The 14,958-nt window shown below is 36.1% G+C and overlaps 3 protein-coding genes and 1 pseudogene across 7 annotated transcripts; 1 reads left to right on the top strand and 3 right to left on the bottom strand.

The window, feature by feature from the left end:
- Positions 1 to 2,896: 2,896 nt before the first annotated feature.
- On the bottom strand, positions 2,897 to 5,605 carry LOC104731422 (putative UDP-3-O-acylglucosamine N-acyltransferase 2, mitochondrial). 4 transcript variants are annotated; one of them, XM_010450796.2, is made up of 10 exons: positions 4,984 to 5,605; positions 4,349 to 4,562; positions 4,178 to 4,254; positions 4,030 to 4,079; positions 3,870 to 3,934; positions 3,734 to 3,785; positions 3,575 to 3,645; positions 3,419 to 3,485; positions 3,253 to 3,324; positions 2,897 to 3,083 (listed from the first exon to the last, which is right to left on the bottom strand). In XM_010450796.2, the coding sequence occupies exons 1-10, from the start codon at positions 5,159 to 5,161 to the stop codon at positions 3,018 to 3,020; spliced, it is 912 nt and encodes a 303-aa protein (XP_010449098.1). In that variant the 5' UTR covers positions 5,162 to 5,605; the 3' UTR covers positions 2,897 to 3,017. The 4 variants fall into 4 exon arrangements, 3 of the variants coding, with proteins under 3 accessions (XP_010449098.1, XP_010449099.1, XP_087334966.1); XM_010450797.2 differs by having other exon boundaries at positions 4,349 to 4,556; XM_087478840.1 differs by having other exon boundaries at positions 4,349 to 4,529.
- LOC104731421 (cysteine-rich receptor-like protein kinase 27) lies at positions 5,293 to 7,333 on the bottom strand (annotated as a pseudogene). The gene is made up of 5 exons (XR_015573666.1): positions 6,561 to 7,333; positions 6,342 to 6,482; positions 5,864 to 6,241; positions 5,543 to 5,771; positions 5,293 to 5,470 (listed from the first exon to the last, which is right to left on the bottom strand). The product of XR_015573666.1 is annotated as a cysteine-rich receptor-like protein kinase 27 (transcript).
- Positions 7,334 to 8,063: 730 nt separating this feature from the next.
- On the top strand, positions 8,064 to 10,005 carry LOC104731420 (sulfite exporter TauE/SafE family protein 5-like). The gene is made up of 4 exons (XM_010450795.3): positions 8,064 to 8,876; positions 8,959 to 9,093; positions 9,178 to 9,327; positions 9,415 to 10,005. The coding sequence occupies exons 1-4, from the start codon at positions 8,103 to 8,105 to the stop codon at positions 9,721 to 9,723; spliced, it is 1,368 nt and encodes a 455-aa protein (XP_010449097.2). The 5' UTR covers positions 8,064 to 8,102; the 3' UTR covers positions 9,724 to 10,005.
- A 19-nt stretch (positions 10,006 to 10,024) lies between these two features.
- Positions 10,025 to 14,872, bottom strand: LOC104731419 (kinesin-like protein KIN-14C). Its single transcript, XM_087478839.1, has 17 exons — positions 14,512 to 14,872; positions 13,977 to 14,195; positions 13,729 to 13,873; positions 13,535 to 13,644; positions 13,330 to 13,449; positions 13,015 to 13,218; positions 12,707 to 12,916; positions 12,531 to 12,605; positions 12,269 to 12,415; positions 12,054 to 12,192; positions 11,848 to 11,957; positions 11,482 to 11,643; positions 11,168 to 11,388; positions 10,904 to 10,985; positions 10,701 to 10,805; positions 10,512 to 10,616; positions 10,025 to 10,423 (listed from the first exon to the last, which is right to left on the bottom strand). Exons 1-17 carry the CDS (start codon positions 14,554 to 14,556, stop codon positions 10,244 to 10,246), a joined length of 2,379 nt encoding a protein of 792 aa, XP_087334965.1. The 5' UTR covers positions 14,557 to 14,872; the 3' UTR covers positions 10,025 to 10,243.
- Between the last annotated feature and the right edge of the window lie 86 nt (positions 14,873 to 14,958).

The following is a 14,958-nucleotide window of genomic DNA, read 5'->3' as shown; positions in this document are numbered from 1 at the left end:
ATTTCAAAATTGTCAATTCATTTGATGAGTTTCGTATGTGTTTAATTATGCAAAACTAAAATTAATACCAAGTCAATCACAATTATTTTATTTTTAAATGTAGAAAATTGAGAAATTTGGAGATGACATATCTTTTCATTTTTTACTCTTTACTCCATAAATCCATTCTTTTTGTTGTCTGTTTCATATGTTTTTTTTTTTTATCTTCTTTTAAACGGTTGAGATCTGGTTCGTGACACGGCGCAAGAAGATCTATCAACGGTTATGAAACTTATCATGGAATTAATGAGCATCCACAAAGTTTAATATTCACAGAGATGTTAACAAAGAAAATTAAGATTGTGGTCAATGCTAACAAAGTTAAGTTTGCGTCAATTCATTAGCAAAATTGTGATTACATTTATGTTAAAAACCCCACTTAAATTTCCATCAGTTTAAGAACGAAACTATCTGCAATTTTTGAAAGTGCTAATTATTAAATGGAAGATGATTTTATTTATTTATTTTGGAATTATCAAAATAGACTACATACCTAATTGCCCTTTAAACTAGTATATAGCTAGGAACCAGCGCATCATCAATAATTGCAAAAAAATCATTTTAACATGTTGTCTAATACATATATCATCTGTTTGCAGCCTAATACGTTCGTTTTCCAAAAAAGGAATAATTTTGTTTCCAGAATAGGAAATTATAAGCATATATATATATATATATATATATATATATTATTCTTTCAATCTTAATTCACAGTCTTACTTTACGCCTAAGAATTATTATCACATTTACAAAACGCAACTGAGAAAACGAATTACCGAAGTCTGTAAATCGTGTATTGTTTGTTTAATAATATTTTTTTGCCGTCAAAATCTGTAAATAGTTTTACCAATCTTGAAGATATTTTCTTCGTTCATTTTGGGGTCTTATGTGCCAAAAACAAAAATGAGAGACATAGGCGACAGCGAGAGGTCTCGAGCTATATATGCCAAAAATATTTTTAAAAATCACAAATAATGAAATATGTTATCGAGTGTTGATGAGAATTGAAGAAGAATAATCTAAAATAATTAATTTATATTATCTTTTTTTTTTTTTTTTTTCGTCAAAAAAGAATTTATATAGATGATAAATGATAATCGTTACAAAGAGTTTCCGTTAGCCAAACGGGAGGATGGAAACAAGCTGAATAAAAAGGTTCAAAACTACATCCAAATTTTGCTAATATATGAGCTGTTTTATTACAATTTCTTGGGATGTAAACAAATTGAATATTGTCAAAGAACTGAGACCAGTGTAATTAATTTATATTATCTAGAAGGTATTTGTACGTTAGATATTTTCAGAAAGAATTGTGAAAACTAAAAAAAAATTATTGTGCTGGTAAACGTTATCTCATCGTATAAATTATACTTTGTTTGCAAGGTTGTCAAGAACAGATTCTGCGTGGCTTGAGATTTGGTTGTTCGATCAGATTCATTAGTATCCCTCTTAGTCTCTTACTGAGGAGTTTGAGTCGAAGCTTAAATATATTTTGCATTATATCAGGCTATCAGCAATAAATTAATCAAAATATCTAATTATACTACACTATAATTAAGTAATTGTCATTAAACAATCAAATTATTCTAATTACAATTTACAAGGTGTAAAGGGAGCTAGACATCAAAACCTAGTACACTATATGTTTTGATAAACGATATTTTAAATAAAGGATTAAGTCGCATGAAATCTATTATATTCAAGCTCTATGAAATATCACTAAACCAATAACAATTTAGTATAAATCACTAAACCTATAACAATTTAGTATGTGATGTTCATATTTCACTTGCAAAAGAGCCTCCTCTATTTATATTATAAGTTTATAACATTGATTGTTATGATTTATTGATTTTGTCTTATTATGTCAAAAGAAAATCTAGGATGCAAACTGATACAGTCAAGCTTGTTGTACGTACCAAGCTTTAATCAAAGTTAAGATAGACCTGACGGTTGACAGTAACCTTACACCGTAAATCCAGACTTGACTGAAATAAAATACAAAAATATATATTAAGTCCCGATATTCTTATAACAATTAAGATGTGATATATTATTTACCGAAGGGTTGAATTATTTACATTCATAAGATTCTTCATTCAGTTATAATATCGTATTCTTATAGTACCTGAATAAAAATTAAACATCTGTTTAGTGTACTAGACTATCAGAAAGCATAATACTAGTGGCTACCATAAAACCATGCAATAAAAGGAAAACATAAACATGGTGGACAAGCAATACATGAAAGAGATTAGAGAATATATAAGAAAAAACCATTTTGATTGCTTAAGAGAGGTGACTCATACCAATGAATTGTAGCCAGAGAAGCTGTCTCACAAAAATACATTTGAAATTTCTGAATAATGCAACCCACACATAGTCCCATGCTAATAATACCACCAAATAAAATAAATAAATAAATATCCAACTTCATATAATACACATATAGAGAGAGACAAATTATATTGTGTAGCCTTAATAATTCACACTTTGTTGTACTATTAACTTTGAAGTTTTAAAACCAGTTACTTGGTCTTGACGTAAAATACAAAACAAGTCCATCATCACCCTAGACATTTTAAACAAAACTAATCTCTGTCTTCTCTTTTCACTGTCCTTTTTCTTTTCCTTCTTTGTTTTTGTTAATATGGCAAAAGCAATTCAGAATAGAGACCGTTGGATTGTGTCCTCAAATCTCGGGTAATTTTTTGGTTTTTATTTGGATTTTCGTTACAAAGTTCTCTTAATGTGGCACGAGAAAGGAAACTCAAATACTTTATGCATTTTATAATGTAGAAATTATTGCTTTTTAGTTTGAGTTCTAAATCGTTGTTTAGTGATTTGTCCGGTCAAAGGTAAAACAAATTTGTTAACTAGTTGAGCAAAACATCTCAGTTACTGGTTTGATTGTGTTCTTACTGTAACATGAGTCTAACAAATGACATTATGCGAATACATTTGAGTAGTACATAAATTTAGGCTCTTCTCTTGTTCGAAATCTGAGCTCGAACAATCTGCTTTCTCCATTCGTGAATTGGAACCTGAAGTCCAAACATAAATTTTGATATTCAATTTCTTGGAAACCATTTTTTCAACTCTGTTTTAGTCGAGGTCAACTATCGATAAGTTCAGGTTATTGTTACTGATTCTTGATGAAATGTCGAAACAATAATTAAAGATCTTGAAAAAAGATAAACAGATCTAACTTACAGCAGGAAAGCCTCCAAAATCCCCTGCCTCATTGATGTTTTTAGTAACACAACTATTAGCCGCGAGTCGAACCTAAACATTAAACACACACAAAAAGAAGTTTTTGTGAACCAAAACGCATCAAGAAAACCGCTTTTTTGAAACCGGTTGAAGCCTATTATTATACCTTGGATACAATGGAGACATGATCTCGAACAGCAGCTCGTCCCCCTAAAGCCACATAGTCACCAATTCTGCAGATTTGTTTTTTGACTTTTTGAGTCTTGAAAAACTTCAAATAATTGTTTCTTTCAATGGAAACAAAAAGGGTTCAGATTTGTACGTTACTGAACCAGCGATGCCTACTTGACCACAAAGCAAGCAACATTTTCCTATGATCACATTATGACCAATCTGCCCAAAAAAACAAGAAAGAAAGTAAGCATATGATGGATACTGTTTAATCAATTTATAAAGGCCAAAAAACAAAAAGAGACCAAACCTGCACTAAGTTGTCTATCTTAGTGTCATCTTCAATTACTGTATCTCTCCAGCTGCATAATTTGTTGTTATACAGAGCTAATGAAACTGCGCATAGTGCACTGAAGGAAGTTAGTCAATAGATGCAGATCTCTTACCTGCCTCGATCAATGCAAGTATTTGCTCCTATATCTACACGATTCCCTATCTTCACGTTTAAAGTCTAAAGATGACAAAGAAAGAAAGAAAAGAGAATGAGTAATGACCCGCTATTTGTTGATTGATTCAGATTAGAGAAATGCAATTAGGGATTATTACTTGAGGCTTCTTGACCATGATTCCATGTTCATCAACATAAAAACCAAAGCCTGAAAGAAAGATAAACGAGCAATTAAAAGACTTAATCTCAAACCATAACCTCTTCAATCCTATGATCTCTGATAAACCATGTGAGTTTGGTTCATACCATCTTGACCTATGCAGACCCCATTGTGGATCACACATGAATCACCAATACTACAGTTGCTAATTGAAACATTATATCTGGATAGAACAAAAGAAACTCAGCAAACAGAATCTTTTAAAGGTGCTGAATACAACAATGGTCTATTCAGAGACATTGTACAAGAGATATTACCCGATTCTTGTGGAAGGGCCGATTTTAACTGATGGTCCAACCACAGTACCAGATCCTACATGAACCTCTGCACCTAAGACCGCTTTTTCATGAACTACAGCACCAACCTCAACCAAAGCCGAGGAATCAATTACAGCCGAGCTGTGACATGTCCCTCCTCCATTTCTCCATCTTAGGAACCCTTCACTTATGATACCACCACTGGTCGCTGTTCCTTGATAATAATCACTCACAAGACTCACATATCAGTTTCAACATCTAGATACAAGGATCCGAAAATATCCAACATTATAGCATCTTAAAGAGTAAGAAGCATCAGTTAAGTTTTATACACATTCAATCTCAGTAAAAGCTCAACTTCATCACCAACTATAAGTATTAGCTAGCTTTGTCTCATCATGGTTCTGTAAATCTTAAAATTTTTAACATATGAAGCAGAGCTATATCAAGTGCAATATACGGCTTCTGCTGGGTTATTTCTATAGACCATAGAGCAAACAGAGAAGACTTTCACTGATACAGATAAAAAAACGCATGTTCTCAGACGCATTTCCACAAACAGTTGGTGTCCCCAATAATTTTATCGAACTGAGTGGCACTCGAATATAAAGCTAGAAATCCGAAACTAAACTCACCTGCATTTGAAGAAACCTCAGCAGACGCAGAACCCAACTGATGATCTGAGGAAAAATATGAACTTTGAGAACTCGAAAGACGAAGAAGCTGATTTCGGATAAAGGGTTTGTTCAAGTAGATTCCTTGAAGAGAATTGCGTATAGAATTAGGGTATAATCTCCGAAGAGTAGCTGCCATAGTCACAGAAACGAAGAAGAAGAAGAAGAATCTAAGGGACAAGGTTCGTGTATTTAAAAGCCCCAAACTTTAATTTTCCCCAACTGAAAAAAGTTCAAAACTTTGACAGAATATTTCTATATAAACAAATGTCAATTTAGGGTTTTGATATTGAATTGGATCAGAAACATTATGTGACTGCCTTCATCAAGCCCTAATACACTGTTCCTTTTACCAGTAATGATCTCAAGAACAAGAACTCCAAAGCTGTACACATCTGTTTTCACTGAGAATCTTCCATGCATAGCATACTCTGGAGCCATATATCCACTAAAGATGAGAGAGATTGAGATTTGATTCTTTGTGGTTCCGTTTCTTTTGTTGTTGTTAGCTAAGACTTACTAAGTTCCAGCAACTCTTCTTGTTATTGCTTGAGTTATATCGAAATCGAATTGTCTTGCCATTCCAAAATCTGATATCTTTGGTTGCATTTGTTCATCAAAAAGCACATTGGAGGATTTGAGATCACGGTAGATGATTGGAAACTCGTGTAGGTAAAGAAATCCTCGGGAGATTCCTATGATGATACTGTACCGTTTCTCCCAGTCTAGTTGCTTCTGCTTGATAGGATCTACATTCACTAGCATAGGGGAAAGAAAACTGAAACAGAGAAACGCTAGTTTTCGAAAGGAGAAAAGATGTAATGAGAGACTATATATTTACCGAACAAGAACCGATCAAGACTTGTATTTGGGATAAACTCATAGACAAGTAGTCTTTCAGATTTTTTGATGGAGAAACCAAAGAGTTTAACAAGGTTCTTGTGTTGCAGCTTAGTCATTAAGAGTACTTCTGTTTTAAACTCTGCATTGCCTTGTCCTGATTGTATCGATAACCTTTTCACGGCTATCCCTTTCCCATCTCGAAGACGACCCTTGATTGAATTAGTAAAGTTAATTTGGAGTATATTATTAGATGAGGTTACCTTGTAGACAACCCCGAAACCACCTTCACCGATCTTATTCGCTAAGGAGAAGTCATCTGTTGCTACTCTTATGGTCTCGAAATCAAAATGTTATGCGTCTGCACTCTCAAATTCATCTGCAGCTTGAAATTTGCATGCTTGTTAAGGAAGGAGACGAGAACAGGGTTTTAGCATCATTGAATCATTAATAATCACTAAATCAGCTTCAAAACTTACTTTCAGCTTTTTCCTTTTGGGTACTCTTCTTGTTCCTCTTCCTCCTCATTAAGTAGATTGAGAGAAAGATAAGAACTAAGACAATTGTCACAATGGTAACCACCGCAAAGAAGAGAGCTTTAGACCCTTTTTTACCGTTTACTGCAAGCAACAACAGAGGATAAAAAGGTAAAATCTGAATTTCTCATCCATTTGTGACATTGGCATAACTTGTAATACCTTGATCACTTCTTATGGTGTTATTGTTATGTGGAGATAGAGGTTGATTCTGTTCTGAAATAACCGAGAGATCGAAAAACGGATAGTCTTCAAACCTGAAATATCAACTTGGATTCATCCACTATCCACCTGTCTTGCCATCACAGCAAGTGGGAACTCCAGCAAAGATCTGAGCAAGACAGATTCTACAATCTGATTCAGACAAATCTGGTGTACACTGAGCCAAAGCGTAGATCGACCCTTTCACTCCTGCTGCAAAATTAATCTCTTGGGTCTCATACTCAGCCTCGATTTTAGCTTCTAATGAATCCAATAGCTCACCCAAATCCTTGCTGAAACCTTCCTTGTCCGTCACGCTACTTGATGTGTGATCAAAAGGACTTGGCTCCATTTGACCTAAACTGGTTCGACTCGTGTAACGAAACATGCAATTTTCGAGCCATATATAGGCTTCAATGATGATTGGACAGTTGCTTAGAAGCTGTTTTGCTGCGGTTGTGATGCAACTGATGCAATCCAAATTTGGTCATCTCCTCTGCATAAAGCCATAAAGCTATGGCGTTGACTTCTTTATTGGCGGAGATGTTGTAGAAGCCATTGATGTTTAGAGTTAGATCAGGTAGAGAGGAGATCAGACGATTGAGATTACGGGAATATGAAGTGTTGGATGTGAAGTTGCCTCCTCCGTAGTAGCAAATGGTGTGAACAGTGACGTTTTGCTGAGCATAAGCGAAAAGAGAAGTTAAGATCGAAGAACGAGTATATATTTGATTAATTAATGTATATTATTTACGTCACCCCTGCTCCAAAACAAAACATACTGATCTTCATAGTCTTCTTCATCTATTGGTTTTGAACACCGCAACCACCCTCTTCTTGTTTTCGTCCATTATGTCACTTAGTTGTAATCTCAATCTTTTGCTCATAATGTCATTTCTTTAAACTCATGTTCGCCTCTAGAAAGATTCTCTTGTCATTGACTTAGTTTGCTCTAAAATTTAGCTATGGAACAGATATCTTTTATTTTATTTTATTCTAAATTAATATTTGACTAATTAACCTGGATCTTTCATGTTCCATGAAGTTCAGAGGAGACGCTCCCTTATTTGTCCCCTTCTTTAAAACAGATTGAAAGCTGTCTTTTAATACATAAACAATTGCAAAGAGAAACTTGTCAAGGATCAAACACATTACACAATCATTCACAATGTCAAATCCAAAACCATTTAATAACTGTTTTTTTCTCCTTATCTAAGACGACACATTCCACAGTGTCAGACAATAACTGTTTCTTCACCTTCTTAGAACTGTTCTTCGTCTGTATTGTGCCACAAATCGCAGGTAAATCAATGAATCTATCTTAAAATATCATTGTCTAGTACGTAGGTCAATGAGATTACTTGCAGCCTACTCATCCGAAAGCAACTTGCAAATGTAATGTGCATACCACTCTTTGAAACCTTCAATATAAAGAACTCAACAAAGTTTAATTAGATCACAAGCAAACAAAAAGAAAAAGTTCCACGCTTTCAGACCAAAACAATGAAGACGGCCCTTTTTGTCCTTTTTCTTCTTCTTCTCTGTGTTTTGGCAATCAATGCGAATCAACAAGAAGAGATCAATCAAGAGAGTCCACCAACAATATATCATCAAAAGCTGCTATACAAGGTCCAACAATGGAGAACATCTTTAAAAGAATCAAGTGCTGCAGAACTCAAGCTATCTTCAGCGATCATTGTGGCTGGAGTGTTATGTTTCTTTGCTTCCTTAATCTCTAGCGCGGGTGGAATCGGCGGTGGAGGTTTATTCATTCCAATCATGACTATAGTTGCAGGGCTAGACTTGAAAACAGCTTCAAGCTTCTCTGCTTTTATGGTAACCGGTGGTTCCATTGCTAACGTAATCAGCAATCTCTTTGGTGGAAAAGCCTTGCTTGATTATGACTTAGCTTTACTTCTTGAGCCTTGTATGCTTCTAGGAGTGAGTATTGGTGTTATCTGCAACAGAGTTCTTCCTGAGTGGCTCATCACTATTCTTTTCGCGGTGTTTCTGGCTTGGTCTAGCTTGAAGACTTGTAGAAATGGAGTCAAGTTCTGGAAAATTGAGTCTGAGATTGCGAGAGGAAAAGGACATGAGAGGCCCGAGAAAGGACGAGGTGAAATAGAGGAGGATACAAAGAACCTTAAAGCACCTTTACTTGAAGCTCAGGTTAATAAAAACAAATCAAAGCTTCCATGGACAAAACTTGGTGTCTTGGTTATTGTTTGGGCGTCTTTCTTTGTTATTTATCTTCTCCGTGGGAATAAAGATGGCAAGGTAATGATATCTAATAGGCTTTATATATTGGTTTTGCTATAGCGAAAAGAATAGACTGATTCTGTATATGTTTTGTGTGCAGGGAATCATAACGATAAAGCCTTGTGGTGTGGAGTATTGGATTCTGCTTTCACTTCAGATACCTCTTGCTTTGATTTTCACAAAGCTGGCTCTCTCGAGAACAGAAAGTCGCCCAGAATGTTCCCCAAGTAATCAGGTAAATACAACACTAAGCTACAAACAACATTGAATTCAAACAACAACATATCAGGTACTAAATATTAACATCTTACATGAGCAGAAAAATCAAGAAGATACAAGACTGGACCAGTCCACGCGGTTAATGTTCCCGGTAATGTCATTTTTAGCTGGTTTATTGGGAGGTATATTCGGTATTGGAGGTGGAATGCTTATAAGCCCTCTTCTTCTTCAAGCTGGGACACCACCACAGGTACATAAATTGAAAAAAAACATATTGTCTCACCATCTTTCTGATTCTTCTTAAGTGTTTTAATCGAGTATTTGATGAATGATTCAGATAACAGCAGCAACTACTTCTTTCATGGTGTTCTTCTCAGCAACAATGTCTGCAGTTCAATACTTATTGTTAGGAATGCAAAACACAGACACAGCTTACGTGTTTTCCTTGATTTGCTTCTTTGCTTCACTTCTGGGACTTGTTTTGGTTCAGAAAGCTGTAGCTCAGTTTGGAAGAGCTTCCATTATAGTGTTCTCGGTTGGGACAGTGATGTCTCTGAGCACAGTCCTTATGACAAGTTTTGGAGCTCTTGATGTTTGGACTGATTATGTGGCAGGCAAGGACATGGGTTTCAAGCTGCCATGTTAAGACATGTGGATCATCAACAAACAACAGATATCTAAACAAGATCACCAGTTTCTTTTTTCGTCTTCTTTTTCTTGTTTTCACTACAGAGGCTCTGAATTGACACTTATATGTAAGAGGTAAATTTGGAGCAAAATGGCATTGTAATGTTTAAATGTTTTTTGTAAAAGTTAATAACTTTGGGGATGTAACTATAGCTAAGACCTTCACTGGAAACAACAGTTTATGTGTCGCAGTTAAGTAGCTGCTAATGTTATGTGATAAGTCTAATGTTTTGTAAGAAAATGAACAAGAGTAACTCAGATTTCTGAAAGCATTACATTAAACAATCAATAGCAGATGATCATGTTTCTCATACAACATGGAGAAAGCCACGTTGCTAAGACAGCAAGCTGCTCCACAATCATAAAGATCCCGAACTAAATGTTAGTAATGCGTTTGAGAGGTTACAAGAGATAGATGTGTCAAAAACCCACAAGAGAAGAGCTGTGAATTACTATTTGGCAGAATTTTCTGAACATTTTTAGCCATAGCTTAAGCGAGAGTCAAGGAGCTTCTGTGAAGTTTGTCTCCTAGGTATACCAATTTCACATGCGTTCACCCTTGCAGCAAACCGAAGAGAACAAAGAGACTCTCCAGCAGAAGACGGGTCAGGGGAAATGTTTACGAACATCAAGGTCTTTGAATCTCCACCTAAGCAAGGCTGTTCAAAGATATACCATTGTTACTTAATCTACAACAGCATTGTAAACATTCCTGCAGACACAAAATAATAAACAACGAGAACAAACCTGTAGCAGATAAGTAAGCTTCGAGTTTCTGAAAGGTACATGATCTTCTTTCTTAGCCAGTGCGAAGATAACATCACTCAAAGCTGATAAACTTTTGTTTATAGCCTGTGGTAGTGCAGAACAAAGATCAGTAAGGATATGTTGAAGCTAATAACCTTGGAAAGTCTTATGTTTGAAGTAGCAACAAACCTGCGTCTCCTTTAATCGATCTCCAGTTGCCCCACTCTTTGACAGCCTCTCGCTTCCAGCAAGATCGATAAGGTTGAGAACACCTTGTACCTGCTGTTCAGTGCTCTGAAAAAGGAGAGATGTGTTGATAAATAAAGGATTTCAAAGTAGGAACGAAAGTCTATAATGCAAGAACCAACTCCAGATGGCAAAGACATTATTACCTCATTAACACCTGAAATCCGCATAGTAAACACAAAGTGACTTCTAGATGATTGCTCATTCATTTGAGTCTTACCTACTGACCTGCAAAAAGAGATTTTACATGTTGGGTTAATTGAGAGAGAGTTATTTTTTTTGTTATGTTATGCATTCAAATCCAGTTTCAATTACCATGTATGCATACAAGAATAAGAATGTCACTATATTCTCATAATCCATGGCTAGCAAAACAGGGTAGAAATCATTATAAAGTTCAAAGGCAATACCTGCTCTGAGCAGCCTGCTGTAAGAGTGAGGATATCTTGCCAATGCTGGATACATCAAATATGGTCAAGTCGCTGACATGGGTGTGTCCATTTACATCATGGGTGATTGTATATTGCTTTCCTGAGGTGCCACTGTCTGCTCGCACCAACTCCATAGAAGTTGTTCGATTGGAAGAGAGCAAATCTCTGATGGTCTCATTATATATCTCCAACATCGATACCTATATTTTAAAGAAAAGTTTGTAATCCAAAATTAAGTTAGGGAAAAGGTGATGCAAAGAAAATCAATCAGCAATATGGGATGAAATGTAAACCTGCATTTTGAACTTCCAGCCTTGTGCACCGAGTGCTTGACTGGCTTGGAATATCTGTTCAAGTGATCGAGGGATCAGTCCTTTCTGTTCTGGCCTCTCAGGCCTGCCCATCATGGTGTAGGTCTTTCCAGAACCTGTCTGACCATACGCAAAGATACAAACCTGTATCCACAAAGTATTTAAGATAGATGCATCAGTAATAGAATCTGTCTTTAAACTTGACACTGAAAAAACGAGTTACATCTACAAAGGCACTCTGCGATACACATACAACATATTCCAACATTACTTCAAGCGAGTTCCTTTAGGAAAATTATTTTCATAGCAGGAATATCCGTAATGCATAAACTAATGAAGAGTACATACCTTATAGCCATCCAATGCACTCTGTACAAGTTGAGATATTTCAAAGAATACTTCCTCCTGGGATGCGTCGTGATTAAAAACTTTGTCAAATGTGAAAGGATGTTTGTTTCCTGATGACATGTGTGAACACGAGTCAGAAAAAAGGGATTTTATGCGGGATTAGTCATCCATAGCTAAAACTAGTTCAAGTCAGGCAATAGTCATACCACTCTGGACCAGATCAACACTTCTTCCTTGAGCTTCTGTTGAAGTAGGATAGGCTATCACAGTTGCTTCATGTCGTCCTCCATCATCTGGTAACAAGGGACGCACTCGGCAGAAGACCCGTATATTTCCTTTTAGTTCCTGAATTTAGAACTTCTCTTAGCTCATATCAAGACAGCCACATATATAATCCTACCAAAAAACAATATTTTCTTACAAGAATAGTGTTATGAAGCTTTTTCCGCAATAACTCTCCCTCACAGAGCTGATGCTCCATGTCCGCAAGGCGGTCTTGTAATTCACAGAGTCGATGCTTCTGCTCCTCAAACTCTGTCCTAGTAAGAGATACTGATGCATCTGCAATCTGTATTCACAGTTACAAATATCTATCAAAGAAGCTATTTGAAATCAATAGCATCTGATGGTAAATTGGTAATGCACTTCTTTAACTTCCAAAATAAACTTGATCATCCCAGTACCTTTTGCTTTTCATCGGCGATTGCTAATTGCTGCTCTAACATACATATTCGCTTCTTTTGCAACGAACATGTTTCCTGCAGTGTAAAACTTGCGATGTCAGCTAACCAAATATGAGGCAGGAATTCAGAAAATGCAACATTGAACTGACATCCAATACTTCAAAAAAAGTACCAACCTCTAACGATCCTGATTTTGCTATCAAGCTGCCTAGCTCTTGCGATGATTTCCCAACATGCTCCTGGTACTTCCCGATCTCCTCAGTTAGCTTCCGTGACTGTTCAACTTGGCGATCACGATCATCCCTTACTTGTTGGAGCTCATTCCGAAGATTAGTAACTTCCGAAAGCAATGAATCCTTCTGTTTTATAGCGTCATCTTGCAAAATCTTGAATGCAAAAAAGGAGGAGGAACAAATTAAGGAGAAATGAGACCAATGAAGTAGGCACGAGACTATAAGACCAATGGTAGAGAAAAGAAACTTACTCTGCTTGAAGCCAATTGATCCTGCAGAGACTTGCTGTGACCCCTTAGTGTACTAAGATTCTCCACGATGCTTGACTTCTCTTTTTCAGCACGTGTGAGTGCAGCTCGAACTGTTTCAAGATCAGTCTGGAGTTTGCTGTTATATTGTTGCAAACTTGTGTTATACTCTTGCAGCCTTTTGTACATATCCTCAAGCGATGCCACCTATAAATATAAAACAGTTAATTTTCCTTAGTACCTAACAGATCCTGTAGAACTAACACGGGAATATAGAAACGAAACACCTAAAGAAGATAACAGAAACATGATATATACCTTCTGATTAGCAGTCAATTTCTCTTCTTTAACTTTATCAAGTTCTTCTCCGAGAGAAGCCTGCACTTTCTCAGCTGCAACTCTAGATTCTTTCTCTCTTCTATGACATTCAATGGCATCCTAGTGTCCAAAAAGTAAGAAATCAAACTCAGTTAAAGATTTGTATTAAGAGATAGCATTCGCAGGGAGGAAAAAGATGCCTTGCCTGTTTACTAAACTCCTCCTTTGCAAGCTTATCATGTAGTGACACTACATTCTCTTCCAAATTCGATATAATGGCTTGTAGCTCTTCCTCTTTTGTCTTAGCCTCCAACTCTATAAAAGTTTTAAAGTCAGGGACTATAACCAAATCCGTGAACAACTTGTTTCATGTAAAGGAATCACAAGAAAGAAAATTACCTTTGTGGTTGTATTTTTGTTCCGCAGATTCTAGAGAAACCTTCAAATTATCCTTCTCTTGGACATGGGTTTCATCAACTTGTTGGAACCATCTAACACAAACCTTCAGTCTCTTGATAATATCCGTCATCTGCTCAATCTTAGCCTGTAGGGACAGAGGAAAAAAAAGAACTTCTAAGTAAAACCACAGAAGAAAACATCCACAATGTTTAAGAGCATAGAGCAAGTTTTTAACTCAGTTAACAAACCTTTGTATCAAACTTCCCAGCTTTTGCTCTCTCACTAAGCAATGCCAATACTTCATCTTTAGTAAAATCTACTTTCCCACACTCTTCTATACTGCCCACATCACTGGTCGTCGTGATATCTTGTTTGTTCACAGCAGAGAACGCTTGTCTTCTCCCAGTCCCTTGCGTTTCCACTTTCCTTCTCTTGTCAAATGGAATGTTACCGAAACCCTCCTTTTTCTGAAATTGAATCAAATCATCAAACATAATTCATATACAGATCAAGTAAAGCCACAGATTTTTTCATCAATTTTGTAACGAGACCATATCCAGCTACAAGAAAAAATAGAATCCCAGAACCCAGAATTACTCTAAATTTCTCGATAAGAATAAGAAATGTCAAAGCCGATGAGAATAAGACCTAAACGCGAAATTAGTAATTCAACCAACCAACCAACCCAATTTCTAGGGTTTTGTTTTTTTTTTTTTACCAACCCAGAACACATAAAAGTGACAGCGAAACTAAGTAGCAACGAACGGAGGAAAAGAGGCTTACAGAGTTAGGACTACGAGGAGGACGATTCTGGTTACGAGAAGCCATCTTCTAGAATCAAAGTTTCTTACAGATCTCGTCTCCTTTCTCTCTTTCAATCGCGTACAAAATTCCAAATCGGAGTCTTCTTCCAAAATTCGAGTTACTGACGCAGTATCCTCTAGAAGCCGTCTCCGATTAATTCTCACCGCGAACTTCTCAATCGAAGAAGAGAACCTAGGGTTCTTACCTTTTCCTAATTTGGGGATTTTGTGTATGTGTTAGAGAGACTGAAGGAGCCTGTACTGTATTTTTGAAATTCGAACTAATTTCAAATTAGACGTGGCGGACTTTTGGAATTACTTCTCATTTCTTTCCTTTCGTTGTTTTTGTCCATAAAAAGGAAAAAAAATATATTAAAAATATGGGCTAACTTTGGGCCTATAAAGTAAAAAAGTCGGCCCAATATAT

This window comes from Camelina sativa, chromosome 12 (assembly GCF_030686135.1).
Source record: "Camelina sativa cultivar CO46 ecotype springtype chromosome 12, ASM3068613v1".
Lineage (NCBI taxonomy): Eukaryota > Viridiplantae > Streptophyta > Magnoliopsida > Brassicales > Brassicaceae > Camelina > Camelina sativa.
Note: the sequence above shows the minus strand (reverse complement) of the source record. Positions and strands in the feature narration are given on the sequence as shown.